This window comes from Sciurus carolinensis, chromosome 11 (genome assembly GCF_902686445.1).
Source record: "Sciurus carolinensis chromosome 11, mSciCar1.2, whole genome shotgun sequence".
Classification (NCBI taxonomy): Eukaryota; Metazoa; Chordata; class Mammalia; order Rodentia; family Sciuridae; genus Sciurus; species Sciurus carolinensis.
Genome location: NC_062223.1, coordinates 10,880,630 through 10,903,784, shown reverse-complemented (window position 1 = coordinate 10,903,784; position 23,155 = coordinate 10,880,630). Strand labels below are relative to the sequence as shown.

The 23,155-nt window shown below is 59.9% G+C and overlaps 1 protein-coding gene across 30 annotated transcripts in view; it reads right to left on the bottom strand.

Annotated features, from left to right (window-relative positions):
- The window catches only part of Nrxn2 (neurexin 2), a 102,082-nt gene that overhangs the window by 20,035 nt on the left and 58,892 nt on the right, over positions 1 to 23,155 (bottom strand). For 17 of the 30 annotated variants that reach the window (XM_047516382.1, XM_047516397.1, XM_047516402.1 and 14 more), the window contains 7 exons: positions 22,041 to 22,160; positions 21,228 to 21,609; positions 20,498 to 20,688; positions 18,938 to 19,111; positions 18,547 to 18,666; positions 6,308 to 6,489; positions 1,876 to 2,047 (listed from right to left, as the gene is read on the bottom strand). In XM_047516382.1, the coding sequence (XP_047372338.1) occupies positions 1,876 to 2,047; positions 6,308 to 6,489; positions 18,547 to 18,666; positions 18,938 to 19,111; positions 20,498 to 20,688; positions 21,228 to 21,609; positions 22,041 to 22,160 (1,341 nt within the window). Of the gene's footprint in view, positions 1 to 1,875; positions 2,048 to 6,307; positions 6,490 to 13,553; positions 14,715 to 18,546; positions 18,667 to 18,937; positions 19,112 to 20,497; positions 20,689 to 21,227; positions 21,610 to 22,040; positions 22,170 to 23,155 lie in introns of those variants that run through there. The other 13 variants (XM_047516380.1, XM_047516396.1, XM_047516392.1 and 10 more) reach the window with 5 other exon arrangements.

Genomic DNA, 23,155 nt, shown 5'->3' with positions numbered 1-23,155 from the left:
CCTCCCAGTGCACACAGGCAGCCACCAGGCCCTTGGTTTATTGGAATTTGCAGGAAAGGACCCCAGGCAACCTTTCTCCACCCCAAGTCAGGGGCTCCTCAACAGAGGAGACAGGCATAACCCCTTCATCTGGCTTCCCCGGTCTGCTGGGCTCCGAAGGGTGAAGCTCTGGACGTGAGTCCTGGCCCACCTGGTGAGGCCTTCGTGCCCCCAAGTCCAGCTCTGTCCAGCACGAGCCATGTCATCACTGCCCTGGAGCATGTGTGTCTGAGACGGAGTGAACTCTGAAGGCTCAGAGAACCATGCCGCACAGCCCGAGCTGTCAGGGTCTGCTCATGGCAGGGCTGGGACTTCCTGTAGGAAGGTTGGTGTGTCTGAGTGACCCCACACATGCTCAGGGCCTTAGCATAGACTAGCATCCCTCTGCAGAGCAGTTTTCTCGCATGTCTGTCTGACCTTGTGAATGGCAGCAGTGCTCCATATGCCTGGGGTTGGCCTGTGTGTACCTCAGCCTCTGTATTTATTAGAAGGGACTCTGGGGGTCTCATTATCTCAGGAGCTACCTAGGAACATGTGGGTGCAAGTCTGCAGGACCGGGAGTCATGGGCCTTCTGAACTCTTTGTTCCAGCCTTGGCGAGCCCAGAGGCTTTGCACCCTGGCCTGCCCATGCCCCTCCATCAGCTGGAGCAGCCTCCGCCTGGGCCTGGCTGTCACGCTGAGCGATGGAGGCTGCAGATGTTCACTCTCTCCTCAGATGGGTCCTGTGTGTGACTCTGCAGTGCCACCCAGCCTGTATCTCAGCATCTCTTGTGCCTGCAGCTCTCCCTGCAGTGTTCCCTGCCCCTCCCTCTCTGTCTCCTGTGCTGGGCTCTCCTGCACTCACTGGGCTCTGTCCACCTCTTCTGTCCCTGGCTGGCTGTGCGTGTCAGTTTCTCCATATATCTCTCTGCATGCCTCCTGGAGCTGCCTCCATCTTTGCATTTGTTTTAGTGACTATTTCCAGATCTTTCCTTGGCTTCTTTTCTGGTTTCCTCTCACTCTGATATCGTACAGGGTCTCGAGTTCCTCCTTTCTTTTATATCTTCATCCCTGTTCTTCCCCTGTCCTCCTCAGACCTTGAATTGTCCTTGATGACCACAGCAGTCACCCTGCTGGACTGGGTCCATCTGTACTCCTGAGGCTCCCTGGTCCCCAGGGCCAGGCATAGACCCTAACACCTAGTCGATTGTCAGGGAAGGTTGTTGACTGTATCAGACCCTGCTTTTCGCTCAGCCTTGTCATTTGTCTCTCCCTCCCTTTTGCCATGTCCCTCATCCCCTGAGACACTGAGGTTCCTTTTCTCTGGTTCTCCCTAGCTAATGCGCTTCTTTACCTACATCTCCTAATATGGGTCTTTCTAAAGACCCTGGTTCTTTCCTTGGTTGTTTTTGGGAACACCCTGCTTCCTGCCAAGACACCTTTTATGTTACTTGGATCTTCTCTCCTACGTTTCTGCATCTGCCTCCCCATTTCCTTCTGCCTTCTGAAATCATCTAGCACTCGGTCGCATCAGACCCTCCCTGCCGCTAGCTTTCCTCCATTTCTCTTCTCCGGCTACACCCAAACTGGACCCTGGCCTTGCACCCCGCCCCCAACACCAGACGCCCAATTCCCAACACTGCGGTCTAGCCCCGCCCCCCAAATCCCGATGAGTCTTAGCCACGCCCCCGCCTTGGTCCCGCCCCTGCAAGCCTCATCTTTTCCATAGCCACGCCCCACCCCGCAGCCAAAAGCCTCTACTGAGCCCCGCCCAGGAACGCACCGCGCTCCTACCTGAGACCTCCAGCCTCCCGCCCCGCCCCACCGCTCCTCCTCTGCGGGCCTGAGCCGCCTACCTGCCGGGTACCGCTCGTTGACCGGCCAGCTGTCCACCTGCAAGGTGGCGTTGCCACCGCTTCGAGTGAAACGCACCACGTGGTATTTGCCGTCGCTCACGATGGCATTGGGCTCGTCGATGGTAATGTCGTCCGTGCCCACGTTAAAAATCACCCCCACGGTGCCCTGGTCCTGGTAACAGGGAGGTAGAAGTCAGCCACTGGGAGAGATCAACTAGTCACTCCTCCCAGAACTCCATCTGTGGATACCACCAGCCTAGCTCTGCAGCGTTTTACAGCTTCATAATACAACTTCCTCAGGTCTCAAGCGTTCAAGGTGAGCAGGTTGGAGCGCCCACCCTCACTTGCAAACAAGGGAGATGCCTGAGGCTCAGAGGTTGCTGGCAGCTACCGTGGGGCGCAGAGCCAAGACCTGGAGCCCTTTCCACTAGTCGCCTCTGTCTCTTGCCTTTTGGTTCATCCAGAGCATTTGCAAAGAATGTTTACAGAGCACCTATGCGGTGCAAGTACCCCTGAGTGCAGAGGGGATGCGGATGGGGACCAAGCTGGGGAACAGCCTGGGTCTGGGAGGGTGTGCCTCCCTGAGGGCTAGACAACACAGAAGTCCACAGAAGCTCCAGAGGACAGCCCTGACCTTCAAGCCCAAACCTCAGTCTCCAGCCTCCCCTCCCCTGTATCGGGGCATCAGTGTGCAGCCTCTGAAGCCTCGCAGGCCCCACACAGGTCAGGCTCTGATGGCAGGGGCAACCCAGACAAGGACTGAGGACTGCAGAAGGGGAGGAAGGAGGTTGAGCAACCAGAGAGATCCTACGGAGGCCACCTGGGGTCAGCCCAGGAACAGTTCTGCCAGTGGCTCTGGAGTGAAAGGAGTTAGGCTGAGACCCCAAAAGTGACAGGCCTGTGGGTACTGTTTGCATGTGTTCTGGTCATCTCCACACAATGCTCTGAGGAAGCTCATAGCACCCCATTTTATCCAGGAAGACACCTGAGGGCCAGAGAGGTTAAATAACATCTCAAACTCTCGTGGTTCACAGGTTTGGACCCCAGCTAGTCTAACTCCAACGCCAGTGTTCTTGTCCCTTGCCCACTAGTCTGGGACACTGACTCAAAGGGCTGGGGTGGGGCCATCTGCTGAGGCCACCCTACCTCCAAGGTCTGGCAAGGCAGTAGAAAGCCCACATGGCCCTCGGTGTAAGCCCCGACTCCATTCCCCTGTGCCTCTCAGCCACCTTCCTACACCCAGCCCTGGAGTGGGCCCAGTCATCCACCCACAGGACTGACACAAGACTCTCTAGGCCCCCTATGTTGCTCACAGGGTCCCAGCCCAGCATAGAAACACACTATACTCTTGGGGTCTTCCTGAAAGACTGCCAGTCCCGCCTGGGCCAAAGGAACCATTCTGCTGTCACCTCCTACATCTAACAGAGCTGAAAGGCCTGGTGACACTGGGGATAGGGGCAGGGTGGCTCACAGAGGGGGCAGAGGCTGGGGCTTGGCAGAGAGAGTGGAGGGATAGGATGGGCAGCTGTGGTTTCCTTGGAGACCCATGCCATGTCCTTTCTCCACTTGTGGTGTACAGTCCTCCCCCTCCTAGAACCTAGGGAAGTGGCGCACGCAGGCAGGCATCTACACGCACACACCCCCAGCCACACATGTGTGCAGTAAAGCAGGGAAACTGAGGCCAGGTCTGCCTGACAGAGACTATTAGCAAGCCCCACCCACCCGCCACCCACAGACTGACAACATCCCCAGGGAGACGGTTCATCATCCTCCCCACACACCCGGGAAGCGAGCAGTCGAGCCTCCTCGTTACTATTGTTAGTAATAATATCACCCAGAATAGCATCAGCCCCTTGGATGCCTCTGAGGGTTCCTCCCCACGAGGCTCCGCCCAAGCAGTGATGGTCAAGGGCACGCGCAGTCTGGGAGCCAGCAGCAAAGGGCCAGCCCGGGGAGCTGGAGGGCAGGACGCCTGGGTTCCCCAGGAGGCAGCCCAGCTCGAGCCGTGTGCTCCGGGGGAGAGGCAGCTCCCCCGAGCCGCTCCCGATGTGAAGTCAGTTGTCACTTCTGTTAAAGTCATTAATTCCTAATTCCCCAATTACCTCATTAGGCGGCGGTGGGGAGAACGCGGCCGCTCCTACAGCAAATAATTATGGGAGTCAAAATTAATTTGGCAAAGTGGAGCGACGCTTTATTAGAAACGTCAAATTGCTTTTCTCTTATTTTGCTGCCGCCTCCCCACTCTCTGAGAGCTGCTAATGACGCTGCGGTGGGAGCTGATGTGTCACCAGGGGAGGAGGGGGCTTAGGGGCTCACCCCAAGGGGCTCTGGCCTGTTTGGTGCCCAACAGAGCTGGCCTCTCTGGTGACCCCTTACCCTTTCCAGGCTCTGCCACCCTCGCACTGGGTCTCCCTTCCTCCCAGGCCTCTGCAGCACCCAGGTGCCAGGCCTTGCTCCCGCACGGCCCTGCACCAGGTGAGGCATGTGCGAGGGAAAGGGAGGATGCCCCTTCTCCCAGCCGGGACCCCCACCCTCTCCTCTCAGCCCTGGGACGAAGCACTGAGGCACAGAGCGCACGCAGACTCATCGGGGTGGCCCGTCACAGCTGACTGGGGTACGGAGGGCTGCGAGCAGGCAGGGCGGGGTGAGCGCGTTACATGCAAGCTGTCAGTTGAGCCGCCTGGCATCCCTCTGCCCTCTTACTGTGCCACACACCTGGGGGAACTTAAGAGTGCGGTGACTTGCACAAAAATAGAGCCAGGAAGGGGCAGAGCTGGGACTCAAACCCAGACCATCTGCTCTAAAGCCACGCAGGGCCTCACACGACAACGGAGGGAAAGGAACAACCGTCTGCGCTCACAGAGGACATGGGGAAACACGGTCACACCCTGCCACTCAGGGGTGACTGAAACCAAGCAAATGCCACTCAGGGAAATATAAACGCATAGCTACATCCTCAAACAGAGACAGGCGGCATCCACAGTCACAGCCGTCTCCCGACACACAACCATCAGGCACCCGGCGCCACACTGTCATCCACAGCTGCACCGTCTCTCCCCACAGGCTGCCACTCACAGTCAGAGACACTGCCTCACTCACTCACAGGCACAGAACGCCTGGCCTGGCCCAGTGTCCCACTGGCTACCCTTCCCTCTGCACCCCTTCCCACAGGTCTGTGCCCATCAGCTGCTGCTGCCACCCTAGCCATGCTCTGCCCACAGGACCCCTCCGCCTCCGTCCTCCAAACCCCCATCGGGCGAGGGGTGCAGACTGGGGCTCCGATGAGCTGTCCTGTGAGGGGCCAGCATACCCGCCTCAAGCAGGTGGGAGGGGTCAGAGTTCACACAAGCCTCCTCCCCCTCCCGACTCTGCCCTCCTTAAAGCTAAGGCACCCAAAGTGCCTGGCCGGGGCCAGCCTTGGGACACAGCCAGCCAATGAGGGAAAGGAACAGCTGTAAATATGGTGTTGGAGACGAAAGCCAGAAGCCCAGGACTTAAGATTGGGGAGCAGACCAGGGAGAGACTAAGACCAGAAGTGAAATGGGGAAGGCCAGAGGTCTCAGGGAAGGTCATGGGCAGGACCTGAGATGGGGCAGAGGGCCAGGAAGGACAAGGGCCCAGTGAAGACGTGAGTCAGATGCAAACCTGTGAGGTGAGGGAGGTGGACATGGAGGGAGGCCCAAGGGAAGCACTGAGAGGGAACAGAGATCAAGGAGCCCAGCAGGACAGGCTAGGGTAGGGGGCGAGGCCTATGGTGGGGGTGGAGGGACAGAAAAAGGCAGAGCTGGCTGGGACCAGAGGCCAGGGCAGGGACGAGGGGTTGAGCCAAGAGGTCAGTGAAGAGTGAGCTTAAACAGTCAGGAGCGGCTGCTGGGGGGGCAAAGTCCACAGAAACAGAGCTCAAAGGCTGGTCAGAGGCAGGGGCAGGATCTCAAGACCAGGTAGAGCAAAGGTAGGAAGCTGTGGGGAAGGGAGGTGCAGGATGGGGTGGGGGCTGCTCCAGGTGGACTAGGAATGAGCAGGCAAATCACCCAGGGGCAGTCACAAATGTAGGGACAGTAGAGCAGATAGCTCATCCTGTAGAGCGCTCACGAAGTGTGCGCACAGACCTGGGTGCGAATCCCCAGCCCCTCAGTGGGGAAAAAAATGTAGGGACATCTAAAGGCTGAGGAGAATGGCCTGGAAGGCCCTCGACTATATCCTGGAAGGAGGAAGATACAGACGGTCTCAGGGCGTAGAGGAGGTGGGGACCTACAAACCAGATGAGAGGCGGATTGGGTCCCAGAAACAGAACTTCTTGTGGGAAGCCCTAAGGATGAGGGAATAGGCTCTAAGGGCTCCCCAGGAAGGGAACAGTGCAGGGCTGACCCTCAGCCGTGAAGCACCAGCAGGCAGGGAGTGGGCAGGCACGGGGGAGGGCCAGAGTGCTTACGATGTGCAGCTGCAGGTAGTCTCCGAGGCCTGAGGCGCTGTCCACCCGCACCAGCACAGCGCTCCGCTGGTGGGTGCTGAAGCCCACGGCCAGGCGGTCCATCCTCGTGCTGGGCCGGTCATTGGGGGGCCAGGTGTAGGTGATGAGCGCTCCCCCCTTCCCAAAGATGTATGTGGTCCCGGCTGCAGAGAAAAGGAAAGGGAGAGAGGGAGAGAAGGCATCAGGAGGGTGAGCTCAGGAGGTCCTGGAGTTGTGGCAGAGCATGCCGACCCAGGTTCAGGGCGCGGGGCTTCAGCTGTGATGCCCTCAGCAGCCACTAGCCCGGCAGCCCTAGGGAACAGTTGGCAGGCGGGTGCCAGGGCGAGAGTCTGTGCACGCAGACAGATGTAGCTGCCTCATCAAGAATGCTTGCTTTAATTACAGCAAAGCAGAGAGGTAATAGAGAGAGTGACCCAGAGAGAGTACCCAGAGAGAGGCTGCAAGGGGACCCAGGTGACAAGAGTGCCCTGGGCCAGAACCCAGGGTCCTGATTCTGACCAGCATGACTTCTCCCAAGGCTGACAGGGGTGACAGATTCAAATGTGTGCTTCTTTGGGGCCAGGGCTGAGCAGCACCAAGGCAAAAAGGAGCCCCAGGCGATGGCGGGAAGATGAGCAGGGCTGTGGGCAGCTCTGACTCATGGCCCATCTCTGGCTTGCCACCAACATCTCCCCCTACCAGTCCACTCCCAACCCTCTGGGAACCCTCCTGTTTTGTCCAGGACTCCCTGCCTCCACCCCCCAGCAGGGGTGCCTGGGTCCCAAAGCAGACCTGGAGCCCTGCCCAGAAAGGAAGAGACAGTGGGGAGGGGGGTCTGAGAGCCAGAGGAGGAAGGAGGCAGAGACAGATGGACAGAGAAGGACAGAGAGGGATGTAGGTGAGAGAAACAGGCGAGTGGGAGCCCAAGATGTAGGCTCCCTCTCCTGCCCTCCCCCACCCCACCCTCTCCCCTTCTCCCTCTCCTCTTCACCATCCGGCTGCCGGGGGCGGGTGTGAGGTCCCTAACGATCTCAGCCCCAAAATAAACCCCATTAGTCGCCATGTTCCCTCCTGCGGGCTGACTGAGCTCCCTGGGGGTGGGGGTGGGGGGCTGGTCACCCAGTTTCCGGGAAAGAGCCTTGTCTGGGAGGCCTGGAGGACTAGGGCTCTGGAGCCTTCAGAGCAGGGAAGGGAAGAGAACAATCTTGCATTCTTCAGGACATAAATGGAGCAGATGAGATTCATAAAATGCTTAATTAAATAATTAGCCACTAACGACTCCTCTCAAAGCACGTCTTGGGGGGAAAGGGGCTTAAGGAAAAACTTTGCCAGACCGAGAGACAGAGAGAGAGGTGGGGCCTGAGGGCAAGCGCCTGGAGCAGGCTGGGAGAGGTGTGTGGCCCTGCCTGTGGAAAGTGCTGGTCTTGGGGGTGGGGGTGCTCCGGCTTCCCAGGAGGCAGGACATCCTGCAGGGTCTAAGACACTTCCAAGAAGCAAGGCGGAAACCTGCTCGGTCAAGGTGGCAACCCAGCTGGTAATACAAAACCAGGTCCCCTCACACCCTCAAGGTCTCTCACCTCAGGCTCTCAGGAACTCCCTTGTAGTTCAAGCAATCAGGTGGAAGGGGGCTCTGTCCCAGGGAGCTCCTAGGCCCCCGTGGGAGAGGGGAGACTCCTGCATGCCTTGGAGGGAAGTTCTCCCAAAGCCCAGGGGGTTGCTGAGGCAAGAAGGGAAGGCTTGCTGCCTGGGTACCAAAGAGGTAGTGAGATAGCAGGGGATCGGGGTTGGGGCAGCAGAACCGTGAGAACCCTGCTGTCTCCCAGAGCTCCTACCAAGTGGCCCTCCACCTCCCCAGACAGGCCAGAGTGAGACATGACCCCGGGGCAGGGCAGGCAGGAAGAACCACTGGATGTCTGATAAGTGACATCTCATCCAGTCTGTGGCTCAGAAAGCACCTCAGCAGGCATAGGGAGTGCACCTCTGCCCCTCCAGACCCAGGTGTCCTTTCTACCTGGGGACCCTGAAACCACAGTGGTAAAGGTTGAACCCTCAGGATGGGCCCCATGTCCAGAGTGGAGAGCAGGCTGGGGCGGAGCCCACAGTGAGTACCATCTCTACCCCTGTGCAGGTCACCTGCCTGGAAAGGGCTAGGCCTCAGCCGGTACAGTCTCTCCACTCCCAACACTGCAGCGCTCCGGAAAATCGGCTGTTTCCATGGCAACGTAATACCCAGGGTCCTCCCTCCCCGCTCCACTCACAAGCTGCACGTCGAATTTAGGGGGTGGGGAAGGCCAGGGGAGCTGAGATGCTGACCTTCCTCCACACGCAGGCCCTGACCAGAGGCTGAAGCCTCTACACCCCTGGGGTCCTAGGTCCCCTCACACCAGGGAAGGAAGCCCCATCTTCCTGCCCCCAAGCCCAGCCCCGTCGCAGTCTAGGGGAAAGCAGGCAGACTCTTCTCCCGGCTTTCCCGCTGGATACCAAACAGCACAGCACCATGGACAGAGCCATGGCCGGTGCCCAGGCATCCGAGGAGCCGGCAGGCCTGATGCCCCTTTGGGCAGTGAGGCGGGAGGATCGGAGGCACGTGCTCACTGCCCAAGCCCCAGGCCCCGCAGCAGGCACCTCCCCAGTGACGCACGCCCAGACCCCACACCCACACACAGGCCGCGACGCACCCAGCGGCACACAAAGCCCCAGCGTGGGGAGGCAGACCCCGACCGGGGCTGGCAGCCGGGAAACATGGCGGTAGGCGCACAAAGACAGGCCATCGCGGGCGGCGCAAGGGCAGCGGCCGGCTGGGCGCGGGAGAGGCCCGCGGCGCACACGATGCCCGCCGCGCTCCCGGCCCAGGCCTCCCCCGGGATTGATTACCCAGCTGTTCTCACACTGCAGCCAGTTTATTACGCTGGGCGGGCCTGTTAAAGCCTAAGGGCGTTTATTACACTGGGGGGACAGGGGCGGAGAGACACTTCTTGGGCAGAAGAGGTGAAGGATGAATGGTTTATTGGGCTGGGGCGGGCGTAATTACCCTGGGGAGACATTTCTTTCCCCGGCACCCCGGCTCCCGCCCGCGGGCGCAAAGGGCTCGGCTGGGAGGAGGCCCAGGCAGAGGAGGCGGGGCCTCCACCGGTCCCGCCCCGGGCCGGTCGCGCTCAGAAAGCTCCTCCTGCCGCTCTCCATCAAGCTGTCCCCTGCCCTGCCCCAGGCTCCCCAGGAGCAGGCATGGCTGGCCTTCCAGCAGACACGGAGTCCAGGACATCCCCCCACATCCAGAACCTCTGACAACCTCCAAAAAGGGCTCAAGAGTGAGAAGAGCCTAAGCTAAGGCCCCAAATGTTGCCCTAGGGTGGTGCCGACCAATTGTTCTGGACCTCCCTGGGAAATCACTAGTGTGGGGAATGGTCAGTATGAGTCTTCAGACATTTCCGGGAGTACTACACCCCTGAAGCCCAAGTCAAGACAGTGGCCAGCCACAGAGCTCATAGGCCTAAGGTTGACACTTTCTGCCCACACCCAACAGTCTTCAGAAATTCACTGCTCCAGTAAAACACTAAATGATCACAATCTTCCATACAGTCCACACACACCTGCATTCTAGAAAGAAAAAAAAAAAATCCAACCAACCATTAATAATGGCTAGCTAACCCAGACCCAAACAACATAATCATTCATGTAAAACCATCCCATACACTCATGCCCCCAGGGCTAAAGCTAGTCGTGCAGACCCCCTGTTTCCCCACAGCATAAGATGCCATGACAGAAGATCTAGACTTGTGAGAAGTTGAAGTGTCCTGCACAATCCAGAGAAGACTCAGACTAACATAGGTGCTCACAGCCAGTCCCAGATCTTTCTGTAAAAACCTCCACAACACAGAGGGGCGATCTCCACAGGTCCAGATCCCTGAGTTCAGCTTTCTCTTGGTCTAAAATCCCAGAACATATCCCTTCAACCCTTAACCCCATTCTTGGCCATAAGTCATCCAGTATGAAATCCAAAATAATACTCATATCCAGAATCAAAATATGTGCTGAACTCCTTTGTAATGGAGCAGTAAATTCAGAAGCTCTGGAAGCTACAGACTCAAAGCTGGGATCTAGCCCTCCTTTTCTGGCACCTGAAACCTGAGGCTGAAAGCTCCTCAAGGACTTTGAAAAACGACCTGTAATCCCAGTGACTCAGGAGGCTGAGGCAGGAGGATCTCGAGTTCAAAGCCAACCTCAGCAACTTAGTAAGGCCTTAAGCAACTCAGAGAGATCCTGTCTCTAAATAAAATACAAAAAAGGGGCTGGGGATGTGGCTCAATGGTTAAGAACTTCTGGGTTCAATCCCCACTAAAAAAAAAAAAAAAAAAAAAAGGAAGAACTGGGGGGAGGTCAAGGACCAAGGGAGTGTCACCTCCTCTTCACATTTTTAGACCAGGTGCATGGTCTTCCCTCGTCCCAGAGTGACATCAGGTACAGAAGTGTCCATGGCATCTGGCAGGTGGGCAGGGACATTATGTAACAGGAGAGGTGAGGGTTAGGAGGGGGAATGGGAAGGAGTGGAGAGGAGATGAGGAAGGGGAGCAGAGGCACAGTGGGACTCCCTGAGGGTAGCAGAGGAGCAGGCGAGGAGAGAAGAGGGGTGCTCTTGCACAGGGCGTCTCTGGGGAGCCTCTGGGCAGGATGAGGCCTGAGGAGAGGTGGCATTCAGCCATGACAGGTGGCCTCCTCCCTGCCTTCTGTCTTTCCTGGGACCCTCCTCCTTGTTGGCCACCCCACCCTTCAGAGGCTCCCCATTCCACCTCCAGACACTTTTCCTTACTGTCCCACTGTGCCCTCCAGCTCTTCCTTTACTTTCACATGGCCCTGGGCAGTCACTGGTCCTCTCCCTCCTGTGCCCAGAAAGAGAGTAGCCATCTGTGAAGCAATCTCAATGCCAACATTCCATAGGTTCTGAGCGCTCGCATGCGTGTGCGTGCGTGCGTGTGTGCGTGTGTGTGTGTGTGTGTGTGTGTGTGTCTGCCTGCGTCCATGCAGCATTAGAAGCCAGGCCAAAAAAAAAAAAAAAAACCCTTCTAGAAGATCTAGAATTGTTAGAGACTAAAACATCAGGCACAGTGGAAAGCCATGGCCCGTGTTCTTTCTCTCTGCCCCGCTCTTGCTCCTTGACTGATCCTTGGGCACTCCAGCTCCTGGGCCCTCCTTGCAGTCATCCCATCATCCCTGGGCCAGCACCTCTCTCCTTTGCCTTCCTCTTTCACTCCCCTCCTCCTGACCCAGCAAAGTTCTTCCCAGTGTACCTGGCTCCCCTCTCCTATCTTTCCCCTTTATGCCTCACCTCATTGCCCAGACAGACCAAGGCCTGAGAGCCTTTGAGAACAAACCGGGCCTGGGGAGCCAGAAGACAATGAGGGGCAGCAGGTGGAGAAGGCCAGAGAGACTCTGGGGAGGGGAGGGAGTTAAGATCCGGAGCAAGGTGTGGGGTGGGGACATGGGAGAAGAAACTGGGAGCACTGCAAGGGAGGAGCACCCCCGGACAGAGATTAGATAGGGGAAGCTATGTTGGAGAAGAGAGAAGAAAGGAGAGAGGATCTGCAGGAGCTGCTCTTGGGGAACTGGATGAAACAAAAGTAGAGCCATGACAGATGAAAGTAGAGAGCTACAGAGGAAGAAAGAGAAAGGGGAGGCCAGAAACGGAGCAGCAAGCCTGGAGTAGCAGGGGCAGGAAGGATGGGCAGCCTGAACAACAATGGGAGGTAGAGATGAGTGGAGAAAAGGGCGGCAGTGGGGGCAAGGATGGGAAGCAAGGAAGAGGGAGGCGTAGTGGCCGTAGTGGCCAAGGGAGGAACAGAGTGAGGGGGTGGGAAGTCACAAATGAGAAGTGAGGAGGGTCCAGGCCTGCCAGGGAAGGGAAGCACAGAAATGGGAAGCCACACTGGCCACAGAGCAAAACTGCTGAAGGCCAGTGGTGGCAGGGGATAGGAGTCAAGATCAAAGGTGGCTGGAGAGTGGAGGTGTCAGAGCACCCAGATGGGAGGTGACAGGGGTACAGAAGTGGAAGGCGCAGATGGGGGCACAGAAATGGGAAGGGATGGGAGTTCAGGAACAGGTGATGAGAATACAGGATGGGATGGGACAGAAGAGGGACGTGATGGAGGGATGAAGTGGGAAGGAACGATGAAAGGTGAGGAGGGAAGTGACGTGGAGGCAAGAGAGGTCGAGATGGAGGTGATGAGGGTAACCCATGGAAGGACAAGGTACAGAGGTGGGAGGTGAGGCAGAGTACAGAGGAGGGAAGTGAAAAGGAGGCAGGAGGTGACAGGGACAGAGATGGGAAGAGGTGGCATACAGAGAATTCTTGGGGGCCTAAGATATGAAGCGACAGAGGGCCCTTAGGGAGGGCAGGGAGGGTGGAGGTGAGAAGTGGCGGAAGGCAGAAGCAGAGGGGCTGGGACCTGAGGTGGAAAGGGAAGGGATTAGGGGTGGCAGGCTGCAGGGACGAGGCGAGGTTGGTATGAGTGGACAGTGACTGATGGAGGTGATGGGGAGCCTGGGACACAGTGCTGGGGCTACAGAGGTGAGAGATGCTAGGGGTCAGAGGTGAAGTGGAGCTGAGATGAGGTGGCAGAGAGAGTAGACACCAGAGAGGAAGGGGCAAGGGTGGGTGGACGATGGGACAGTATGGGGCTGACTGCCGGGATGGATGGAAGGCGGGTAAGGGAAGAAGAAGGGAAGGTTGCTGAAGGGGCAGAGGTGAAACCGACAGATATGAAGAGGCAAAAGCAGAAGAGATGGACATGTCAGAGGCAAAAATGACAGATGGGACCGAGATGGGTGGGAGGGGAAGGCGACAGACCAGTGATGGGAAGGTGAGGGTGAGGCAGAGGTGGAGGTGAAACAGGCAGAGCGGTGATACGGTGGAGGCAGAGGTGGAGGTGAAACAGGCAGAGCAGGGATGGAGGTGATGGGGAAGGGAAATGGGAAGGATGAAAGGACAGGCAGGAGGTGATGGGGCTACGGAGAGGCCAGGCGGAAAGAGCGGACGCCGGGATCAGGAGATGCAGGTGAGGCGCGGAACCAAGTGACGGAGGGACCGAGGGGCAGAGGAGAGAGGGAGGCGAGGGTGGGGCCGAGATGGGAGCTGGAGAGGGGTGCCCCGGGTCGTCCGCGCGCGCACAGCTGGGGTGAGGCCCGCCGGGGTCTGGGCGGTGCACCCGGAGGCCGGCGTGGCGGCGTCACTTACCGTGCCCGCCGCGGGTGAGGAAGGGCATGCGGTTGATGGCGATGGGCACGGTGCCGTGCTTGCTGTGGAAGTGGTGGACGTGGTGGGTGGTGCTGAGGCTGGACGAGACCCGGGCCCCCTCGGCCGCCCCCAGCAGCAGCAGCAGCAGCAGCGGCAGCAGCGGCGGCAGCGGTGGCGGCGGCGGCGGCGGCGGCAGGGGCCCGGCCAGGGCGGGGGGGCGGCGCGGGCACCCCCCCGGCCCGCTCCCCCCGGGGGGCATCTCGGCCCGGGGGCGGCCGCCTCACAGCCCCATGCCGGGGGCGGGGACGCGGGGCTGCGCGGCCCCGCGAAGCCCCCCTCCGGCTCCGAGCTCCGGGAGGGGGGTGGGGGCGAGGAGAAGGAGCGCCCGAGCCCGAGCCTCAGTCCGGAGCCAATGAGATCAACTGGATCCCGCCGGGGAATCCGGGGTCCGCGGAGCGGCGACGCCGAGGTCCAGGACGCCTGGGTCCATCGCGAGCAGCTAGGGGTCTCCCCGCATGCCGGCGGGCTCGGCGCGGCGAGGGGCCGTCAGAGACCCGCGGGAGGGGGCATGGTGCCCGGCGGAGAGGACGGGCGAGCGGGGGCCACGCGGGGAGGGGAGAGCGGGGAAATCCTGCGGAAAACCGAGCGCGGCGGGGGAGGGCGCGGGCTGGAGGAGAGAAGGGGGACGGAGGCCCGGCTCCCCGGCAAGCGCGAGGCCGGCGGAGACTCCCGGCCGCGCCGCCGCCGCGCTGCCGCTGCCGCCCGACGGAGGCCGGGGGAGAGGAGGGAGCGGCCGGGGAGGGGGGCGGGAGAACGGGGAAGGGAAGCGAATCCGGGTGAGGGGGTGAAGGGAGAGGAGAGGAGGGGAGAGGAGAGGAGGGAGCGGGGCGAGCCGAGGAGAGGCGCGAGCCTGCGAGATTCCGGCGGAGAGATGGAGGCAGCGGAGTGTTGCTGCAGAGGCTGAGAGGCTGGAAGGGAGAGGAGGAGGGCGAGGGAGGAGGCGGGGAGGGAGGGGGCGCGGGGGGAGGGGGCAGGGCGGAGGGGCCGAGCGGCTCCCGATCTGCGGGCGGCGCTGGGCAGCTCCGCGGCGTGGCACCTGGCTAGCCCGCTCGGCGCTCGCCTCTCCTCTGCGCGCGCCCCGCCCCTCCCCCGCGCCGGGCGCGCGCTCTCCACCCGCACCGCCCCCCTCCGGGAGAAGGGGCCCTGCTGAATAATTGAACAGGACTGAGGCTAGCGAGAGAGGCCGCTCTCTTCCTCCTCCTCCCCTGCCCCCCACCCGGACGAGCCCCAGTAGTGCTCGCTGGTCCAGCGCGGAGATGTGGCCAGAGCCACCTCTTCACGCAGCCCTCCGAACACACGTGCACGCTGGGATGTAGACGGGCTTGGATATGGAGACACCCACGTGTCCACACAGGCACCAGTGTGCGGGCAGGCACACGGTGCAGACACTATCCATGCATGTGCTCACGGACACTGCACACCAAATCGCTCTCAGCAGGGCGTGCACACATGCTCACGGAGGCATTCGTGCACACATACATACGTGTTTGATCGCAGGCAATGCATGGCCAGCACACACACATACACCCCTCCCCCCCGAAACTCACCCTCCAAAACAGGGTCATCCATACCAGACAATGTACCCAGAGCCCCAAAGGTGCTCAAGAGTAAGACACAGCCATACACTCTGCTCCCCACCGTCCCAAGAGGGTGATCTCAACTGCTGCACAAGCTCCCCCACTCCTCCACTCCTTCCTCTCCAGGCCTGAGACCTCTCTCCCAGCCTCAACCTCTCCCTTCACGGGGGGTCTCCAGGACACCTGTCCACTGAGTGTCCCACTTACAACAAAACCCTTCCTGGGATATTTTTGTCTCCCATGGAGTGCCCCTCACATGGATCTGCCTTCCAAAAAACTTTGGGGGGCCTCTGGGAAGCATTCGTCATGGCTCTGGGGGTAAGTGCATTTGGATGTCACCTCCATTTTCGTATCAACCTGCTTGGACAGGAAAGAGGGTGCCCTGGGGAAGCAGGTGGAGGGTACAGGAGGAAGGGAAGAGGAGAGGTGGTGCGGAGCTGAAAACATGGTATAGCAGAGTGAGAAGAAATGGGCAAGAGGAAGGGGCAGATGAGGTGGAAAAGGGGAGGGCTGGGGACAGCTGGCTCCTGCTTATGGAGTCTGAATTGTTTGGGAGCGGAATTGTCTCCGAGAGACTTGTACACTGCCCTTGTTCCTGGGTACAGTCAGAACCTGGGACAGCTCCCCCTTTGCGGCTGCCACCCTTAATCCTTGCTAGATGCCAGAACCTACTAAGGCCCCCAGTCCTTCTAAAGTTAAGAAAGAGGTTCGCAGAGGCCCCCGGGATGAGGCTTCCGGATGCTGCGTGGCCCCAAGAGGAAGGAGACAGTAGGCTGAGGCTCCCAGAGGAGGAGCCTTCCTGTCCTCTCTGGCCCATTCCTGTGCTCTGGAATATAGACTGACACAGCTCTGAGCAGGCAGAAAATTTATGGCCCCAAAGGGAGGGAGGGAGGAGCTGGTGGCGAGAGGAGAGGAAGGGAAACCGCCTAGAGGCCAATCAATATCGGTGAGTGGGAACTGGAGAGAGGGGGAGGGGAGGCGCTGGCGAGGGGGAGACAGGAGGGTAAAGGCAGAGAGACAGAGGTGTGCAAGAGATCAATAGGAGCTGCAGAGACGCAGAGGCAGGGAGGCAGAGCCAGAGAGGAGCCGACCCCCTGGGAGGCAGGAGACAGCCTCTGAGACAGAGCACAAGCCCAGGGGCTCTGGGGAAGGAAGTACCGCCCCTCTCTTTTCAAATCCTGTTTTCATCCTCTCCACCTTCCTGTCTCTCATCACAGAGATGGGCTCTCTCTTTCTGATCTTCTCTCCAGTCTTCCCAGAGCAGAATCTCCTGAGCCTTAGAGGAACAGAGGTCCTGTCCCCACCAGGAGTAGTTCCCAAGTCACAGATGGAGAAATGGAGTCAATGAATGAAGAAAGGTTGTCCCAAAGGTCACACCTCCCAGTGTCTTCCTCACCAGACAGCTGCCTGCCCCAGCTGGGATGCTCAGGGGCCTGGCTCTGCCTCTCCACCTTGGTGGAGTCTTCCCTCCTCCCTCTCTTCAGGCCCAGGCCATGCTGGGCTCCCAGGACCCTCATATAGAGTGCACCTCCCCACTGGGTCCCTGCCTGATATTGGGCACACAGGTCCCCAAGAAGACCAGCCATAGAAAAGGCGTGAAAAGCCAGACAGAAAAGCAACCCCAGGAGGAAAGTGGGTGTGGCTTGAAAGCCTCAGCAGAGACCATACTCCCCAGATTCTTGCCCTGTCCTTGGGGTGGGGACAGATCAGAGGTACCCCAGGGTCAGTGGTGGCTCCCTGGGAGGAGCAGCATGCAGGCTCCCAATCACACCCACCTTGTCTTTAGCTCCGCAGCTTTGCTCAGGCCATGCCACCAGACCAGTGCTTGGGGACGGTGACACTTCCCAAGATGGGCCCTGCTCCCCAGCCCCAACTCTCCCTCCCTTCCACCAGACAGGAACCCAGAGAAGTTGCTCCTCCCATCTCTGCCCAAAGGTGGCACAACTCCCTAGACCTCCCCCCCACACACCATCTATCACTGGGCCCCCTTTCCAGAAGCTTCCACTGTGTGGGAGTGAGTAGTGCTGATGGGTAGCAGCAATTTTTGATCAGATTTCCTCCACCCCAAGTAAGAAATGGCACAACCACCATCCTCAGAACTCGAGCAACAGGGGCAACAGTCAGAGGCAGGACACACGGTTCTAGCTGAGCTGTGCCTCCAATGCCCTGGGATGCCAGGCTCGGTTTCCTCCCCAGTCAAAAGGTAAGGATGGTTTGCAGCCCACAGACTTCTCTGAAGATCAAACGGAAGGGGCTTTGTCAGTGACACTGAACTGTCCATTATATGTCTGCAGAACTGTGTGGAGCTGAGCTACCTGGAGGGAAGAGGCCCGGCCACAGCATGACAGCCAGGCCCCAAGTGCCCCTGAGCTGACCGTCTTGGGAGGCTGTGGCAGACACAGAGAGCAGCAGATCAGATGAGAGAAATCCTGGGGACAGCGTGGGGACAAGGGCCCCAGGGCTGGCCATGCCTAAGAACACCAGAAAAGTGCTGAGGGAGATGGGCTGGATGTGTTTTCAAAGGGGAAGGGAAAGCCAACCTCCCTTCAAGAGCCCCAGTCCCTGGAACCAGTAGGTGTCCCCATGAGAAATTCGCCAAAGAGCCAGCAGTGTGGTCATGGAGGCAGGGGCGCTGTGGACTACCTCTGCGAATCTGCTGCCCTCGCCGGGACTCTCTGCACGCTCCTCACATGGAAAGACGCAGTTCTTTTGTGTGTGTGTGAGTGCACACACGCGTGTGCCCGTGAATGAGCGTGTCTGTTTGGTCTCTCAACAGAGCTTCCCACCAGAGCCCTCTCAAGGGATGTCCGAGGAGACTGTCCTTTGCCCAGCCCCTGCCCCAGCCCAGTCATCAGAGAGAAGCTCCAAAGTCCCTCCAAAAGCCAAAGACTGTCCCCACTCCGCCAGTCTCTAACTAGCTGCCAGCCACCAACCACTAGGGACTAGAAAGTGCTGCTAACCCTGCCCTCTCTGGGGAAGGACCTCAGACAACACACTAGCTGGCAGGTAGATGCCCAGGGAGGGATAGGAACCAAGCCAGGACACCAGGGAGTGTCCTTGTGTCTCAAGAGGACAACCTGCACTTGGGATTCTTGAAGGAGAAAAAGGGAACAGCAGGGCCTGTATCCAGGGAAGCCAGCTGTCCCACCAGCTCAGAACCAGGAGGGGTCACCTATCAACAGATGACCCCAGAGATCCAGGCAGCAGTGATTCTGCACCGTCTCCAGAGAAAGACTCCGAGACAGTTCTGCCAGCAGCTCTGCTTGGCTTTGGTGGCATGGTGGCAAGTTAGAAGAAGGCAGCAGAGCTCCCGGGCTGGGGACCTGCTCTCCCACCGCCCGCCCCCGGGCACTCACGGTCGTTGCAGACGGGGCCTCCGTAGGAGGTCATGGTGCAGTCACAGGTGAAGCCGTCCCACTGCTGCAGGCAGACGCCCTGGTTGGCACAGGACTCCTCCGTGCAGGTGGTGCTGGGGCCTGGAGCGGGCAGGAGGAAGGGACACCCCGACTCAGCCGAGCCCCCTCCCTCCCCCAGGGGATGCAGGAGCCTCAGCTCTGCCTGGGGGACGAGGTGAGGCTCAAAGACTGCCTGGCTTGGCCTTGAACTATGCAAAGTAGCCGGAGTGGAGGGCCAGCGGCCCTTCACCCAGAGGTCCCCTGCCCCAGAGCTCTGGGTACAGGTTCCCACAGGCCCAAGAAGGAAGCATGTGCTGGGCCCAGGCCACACCGAGCCACTCCCCTCACTCACCGTCACAGCCCCTCTCCACCTGCCCGATGCGGTGCAGGGCGTCGGCGATGAGGTCCGGGAGGCGCCCGTTGAGGTCCACCGAGGCCAGGCAACCCTGAAAGCCGTCCCGGGAAGCCACCAGCTTAGGCAGGTTGCCAAACATATTCTTGCTCAGGCCGCCAATGTACAGCTCCCCTGCAAAGGGAGTGGGGTCAGCACACCGGTCCCCACGCCCCTCCCAGGACCCTGGCACCCTGCTTTCAGGTCCTCCCAGCTCTCTAGGAGGCTCATGGTGTCCCTAACAGAGAGCCGGCGACCTGCAGATACCCACCCCCCACCTCTTCCTCCTTCCTCTCCATTTTGCCATCTGCCTGCACCCCTCCCAGAGAAGCCCAGATGCCGGGGAGAGTTGGGGGTGGGGGGACAGCTGGAGGAACCTGCTCCGAGCTCTCTCCCACACGTTCGGTTCCAGTTCCGGCCTGTAATCAGGGCCTTTCATAACGTGCAGCCCCATCCCCTCCACCCCCGCCGCTCCCCCCAAGCCTCCCCTTCTAGAACTCCTTAGGCCTCTCCCAACCTGGAGTTCTCTCCCAGGCAGCGCTGAGCCTCCTCCCCGCCCCAAACAGCTGGCGCTCTGGGAAGAAGTTCTCCTTGGGGCCACCCAATCCCCCCCAGGATCCCCCTTGGCCAGTGCTTAGCAGGGCTTCCGCCCACACACTGGTCAACCTGCACCCTGGCCAGCGGGCACAAGCCCACCCCAGGCTGGCGGCCACTTCAGATTCTCTGGGGCACATCGCCCTCTCCTGGGAGCAAGAAGAATTGGCAGCCCTGTGCCACCAGGTCTGGCAGACCTGGGATCTGGTGAGGGGAGTGAATTCTCTGACTTCCGGTGCCCTCCCCAGCTCTGGCGGTTTGAGTCCTGTGGATACCCGGGGTCCCTCGGGGCCTGTGCGAGGAGGTAGCTCACATGGACCTCCGTGGGCTCCAGCAGCCACCAGCCTCATCCCTCCTATCCCAATGTCCAGCCTCTTCATTCACACTCCTCTTCCCACCCTCTCAACCGCCTACCCTGGGGACAGGCAATGACCATGTCGATGACTAGTGAAGAGACCCTGGAGAATGTGGAACACCGGTGTCACCCACAGTGAGCCCAGCCCATGCCCAAGATGCAGGACTCAGGGCCACCAGGTACTGTGCGTGCTCCGTCCTCTGTCCCCGCCCCGCAGCAGCACTGGACCAGCTACCGAGCACCTCTTCTCTCTCCAGCCCTCAACTGAGGCAGGCTTCTCAAGCTGGGGGTCTGGGAGGTCCTTGCAAGGCCTGGGCTACATGCTCCTCGCTCTAGGTTCAGGCCCCTGGGAACCCCATGGAACATGTCTCGTGACCAGGGCTAAGTGGCAAGGTGGACTCGCAGGAAAGCTGAGTGGGACTTTGACCGGAAATGGTCAGTCAGACCTAGTGGAGACTGGGAGGCAGGGAGGCTGGGTGGGGGTGAGGAAGCAGCATTGCAGGAAGGGCCCCTTGCCGGGGTGCCGGGCATCTGGGCTAGGGCCAGGCCTCCTCCAGAGGCCCCAGCCCCACCTTTGAGATCGAGGTTTCGGGCGCCATTGGAGTGCTGCGTGACAGTGCGGGAGTCAATCTTGAGCGTGTGCACGTTGCCTGGGTCCCTGGACACCACCACGTTGTGCCACTGGTTGTCATTGACTGGTTTGTCTGAGTTCCCCTTCATCAAGGACGGGCCATTCCCCAGGTCAAACACGTAGTGGATGTACCTGCCCCACGGTAGGGAGGAGACACGGGGTCAGGGAGGGGGCGATGCTGGAAGGCGGGTACCGAGGAGCTACAGCTGGCAGGGGTCCTGGGGGCCGTGGGAATAACGGGGACCCCAAGGAGGGAACCGAAGCAATGGCAAGAGGGCAACGATGGAAGGTCCCATCCTAGGGAGGGGACCGGGACAGAGGCCCACTGAGGAGCGGGCTCCCGTGACACAAGCTCAGAGGAGCCAGTGGATGGGGGCAGTTTTACGGGGCGGCAGGGTCCCCCGGGAGCTGTTCTGGGATAGACTCCTCCAAGGCTGAGGGGCTAGGCTGACTGGCGTGTGAAGAGGGCCGGGGAGAAGGGGGACGATAGGACACTGGGGAGTCAGCAGCCTGCACATGGTGCTGCTTCTCCATCTTGGCTCCGTAGTTGGGGAGCTGAAGCTTGACCTGTGGTTTGGGGGCGCCAGGTACCCGCAGTGGTCCAGGGAGCTGTGTCTGGTCTGAAAGGGGAGGGGACCGCTCGCTCCCCTAAGCAATGCCCGGCCCCTCACCCCTTGACCAGCTCGATGACGATGAAGTCGTTGCCGTTGCCCGAGTTGAAGAGGAGAAGCCCGTCGGGGGCCGTGGTCTTGAACTGGAAGAAGAGGTGCATGGAGGCGTAGGCCTGCAGCGTGGCCAGCGCCAGGTAGCTGCTGCGGCTCTTGAAAGTGACAGGGTCCGCCACAATGGCTCGCAGGCCAAAGCGAGCGTTGAGCTCGCAGTAGGTGATGTCGCCGTCCTTGCACTGGTCCATGTAGGGCTGGCCGTTGAACACCAGCCCACTCAGGTGCCCAATGAAGTTGGAGGGCACCACGGAGATGAACCGCCGCTCCGTCATGATGCCCGTCTCGATGTTGTGGAACTCCAGCCGCGTGTGGGCTCCTGCCATCTGCCCTGCTCGGGACAGGAGACAAGATGAGGGGATGGCCTCGGAGCACAGAGCAGGGTCACCTCTGGGACTGGGCCTCAGGTTCTAGTGAGTTAACCATTACCATTCAAGTGAAAGGGTTATTGATAGGGTCAAAGTTGACACTGGGATTATTTATAGTAAACCGTGTCAAGGTTTGGACTTCACTGGGGTCTAAGGGACATCAGCAGAGTTGGCCTCGGCCAGCACGAGCGGCAGACACAGCTCGAGGAGTTGGTGGGCCCATTGCTGGATGGCCTGTGGGCTTTCGGGGAAAGCTGCCTGCGGGCGTTGGAAGGCCCTGGGGCCCACCCCATGCTGAACCACCCCTGAGGGAGAAAAGGCAGCGACCGCGCCCCAGAACGCCACTGTGGCCCACAAGAACCCAGTGCGGGACCCCAGAGAGGTGTCCACCTACCCTCCACGGTCACGTTGTCCACGGACAGCTGCAGGCTCTTGCCACGCCGCACCACCCTCACGGTGTGCCACTCATTGTCATTGAGCTTGTGACCCGCAAAGAGCGTCTCAGGCCCTTTACCTGCAGCACCAAGGGGGGAGTGAGCACGGCACCCGCACGTGCCCACGCAGCTTCCCGGGCCACCTGGGCACACGGCAGCCCCCACGCACGTGTGCACACAGCTGTGATGCCACACACCCGTGCACACAAGTACACACACGCCCAGCCTACCTCACACCCAGGGTGCACACACACACACAGCTCTCTCACTCAGATGCACTCAGTCACGGGGCGCGACTTCAGAGGGTGCCATTCACGTAAAAGAGGGGGTGAACGGTGCCCCTGGAGTCGCACCCTGACACCCCACACGCAGAGGTTCAGACCTACAATCACTTTCCTGACTCCTGAGGACCTGCAGTGTGTCGCCAGTACATAAGCACAGGCCTGACCCTTTCAAAAGCCACACAGCCTGACCGCACAGCCCAATGGAAACGGCACCCGGAGCTCATCATCCACCCTGGTACCCAGCTCCCCCTTCCGCAGGGGGACCCTGTGTGACCCTTCTGCCTGCTGAACTCTGCACACAGGCCGTGTGGCCACATGCACAGCAGGTAAGGAGCCAGCACAGCCAGAGGGCGATGTTCTGCTTCCTCAGAATTTCGACCACTTATTCAAGGTCAGGATTATCTGCTCCCCAAGTCTAAGATCAAACATACTTATCTTTCAACCGTAGGTGGATTGTGCTGCATTCCCAGGTCATCCCTGGGCCCCTGGTGCTCACTCCTGCTGGGGTTGAGTGTGCTGGCATTAAAGGGTCTCTGGTCCTCACACAGCATGTGACACACACATTCAGCAAGGGACCTAGTGCACAGTCTACCCGTGCCTTCCATGCTCACATGCTCCCTTGATGACCTGACCTCAGAGCATCCAGCCCAGCCACACCCGCCCTCCTGCCGGCCCCCGCTGGTAACCCTCACTGCCCTCTCTGAAGGAGCCCGCAGGGTGGCGCGCTTCAGCCAACACAGCCACGCGTTGGGCTCAACTCTGAGGCCCTGGGCGTTCCTGGCCCTCGTCTT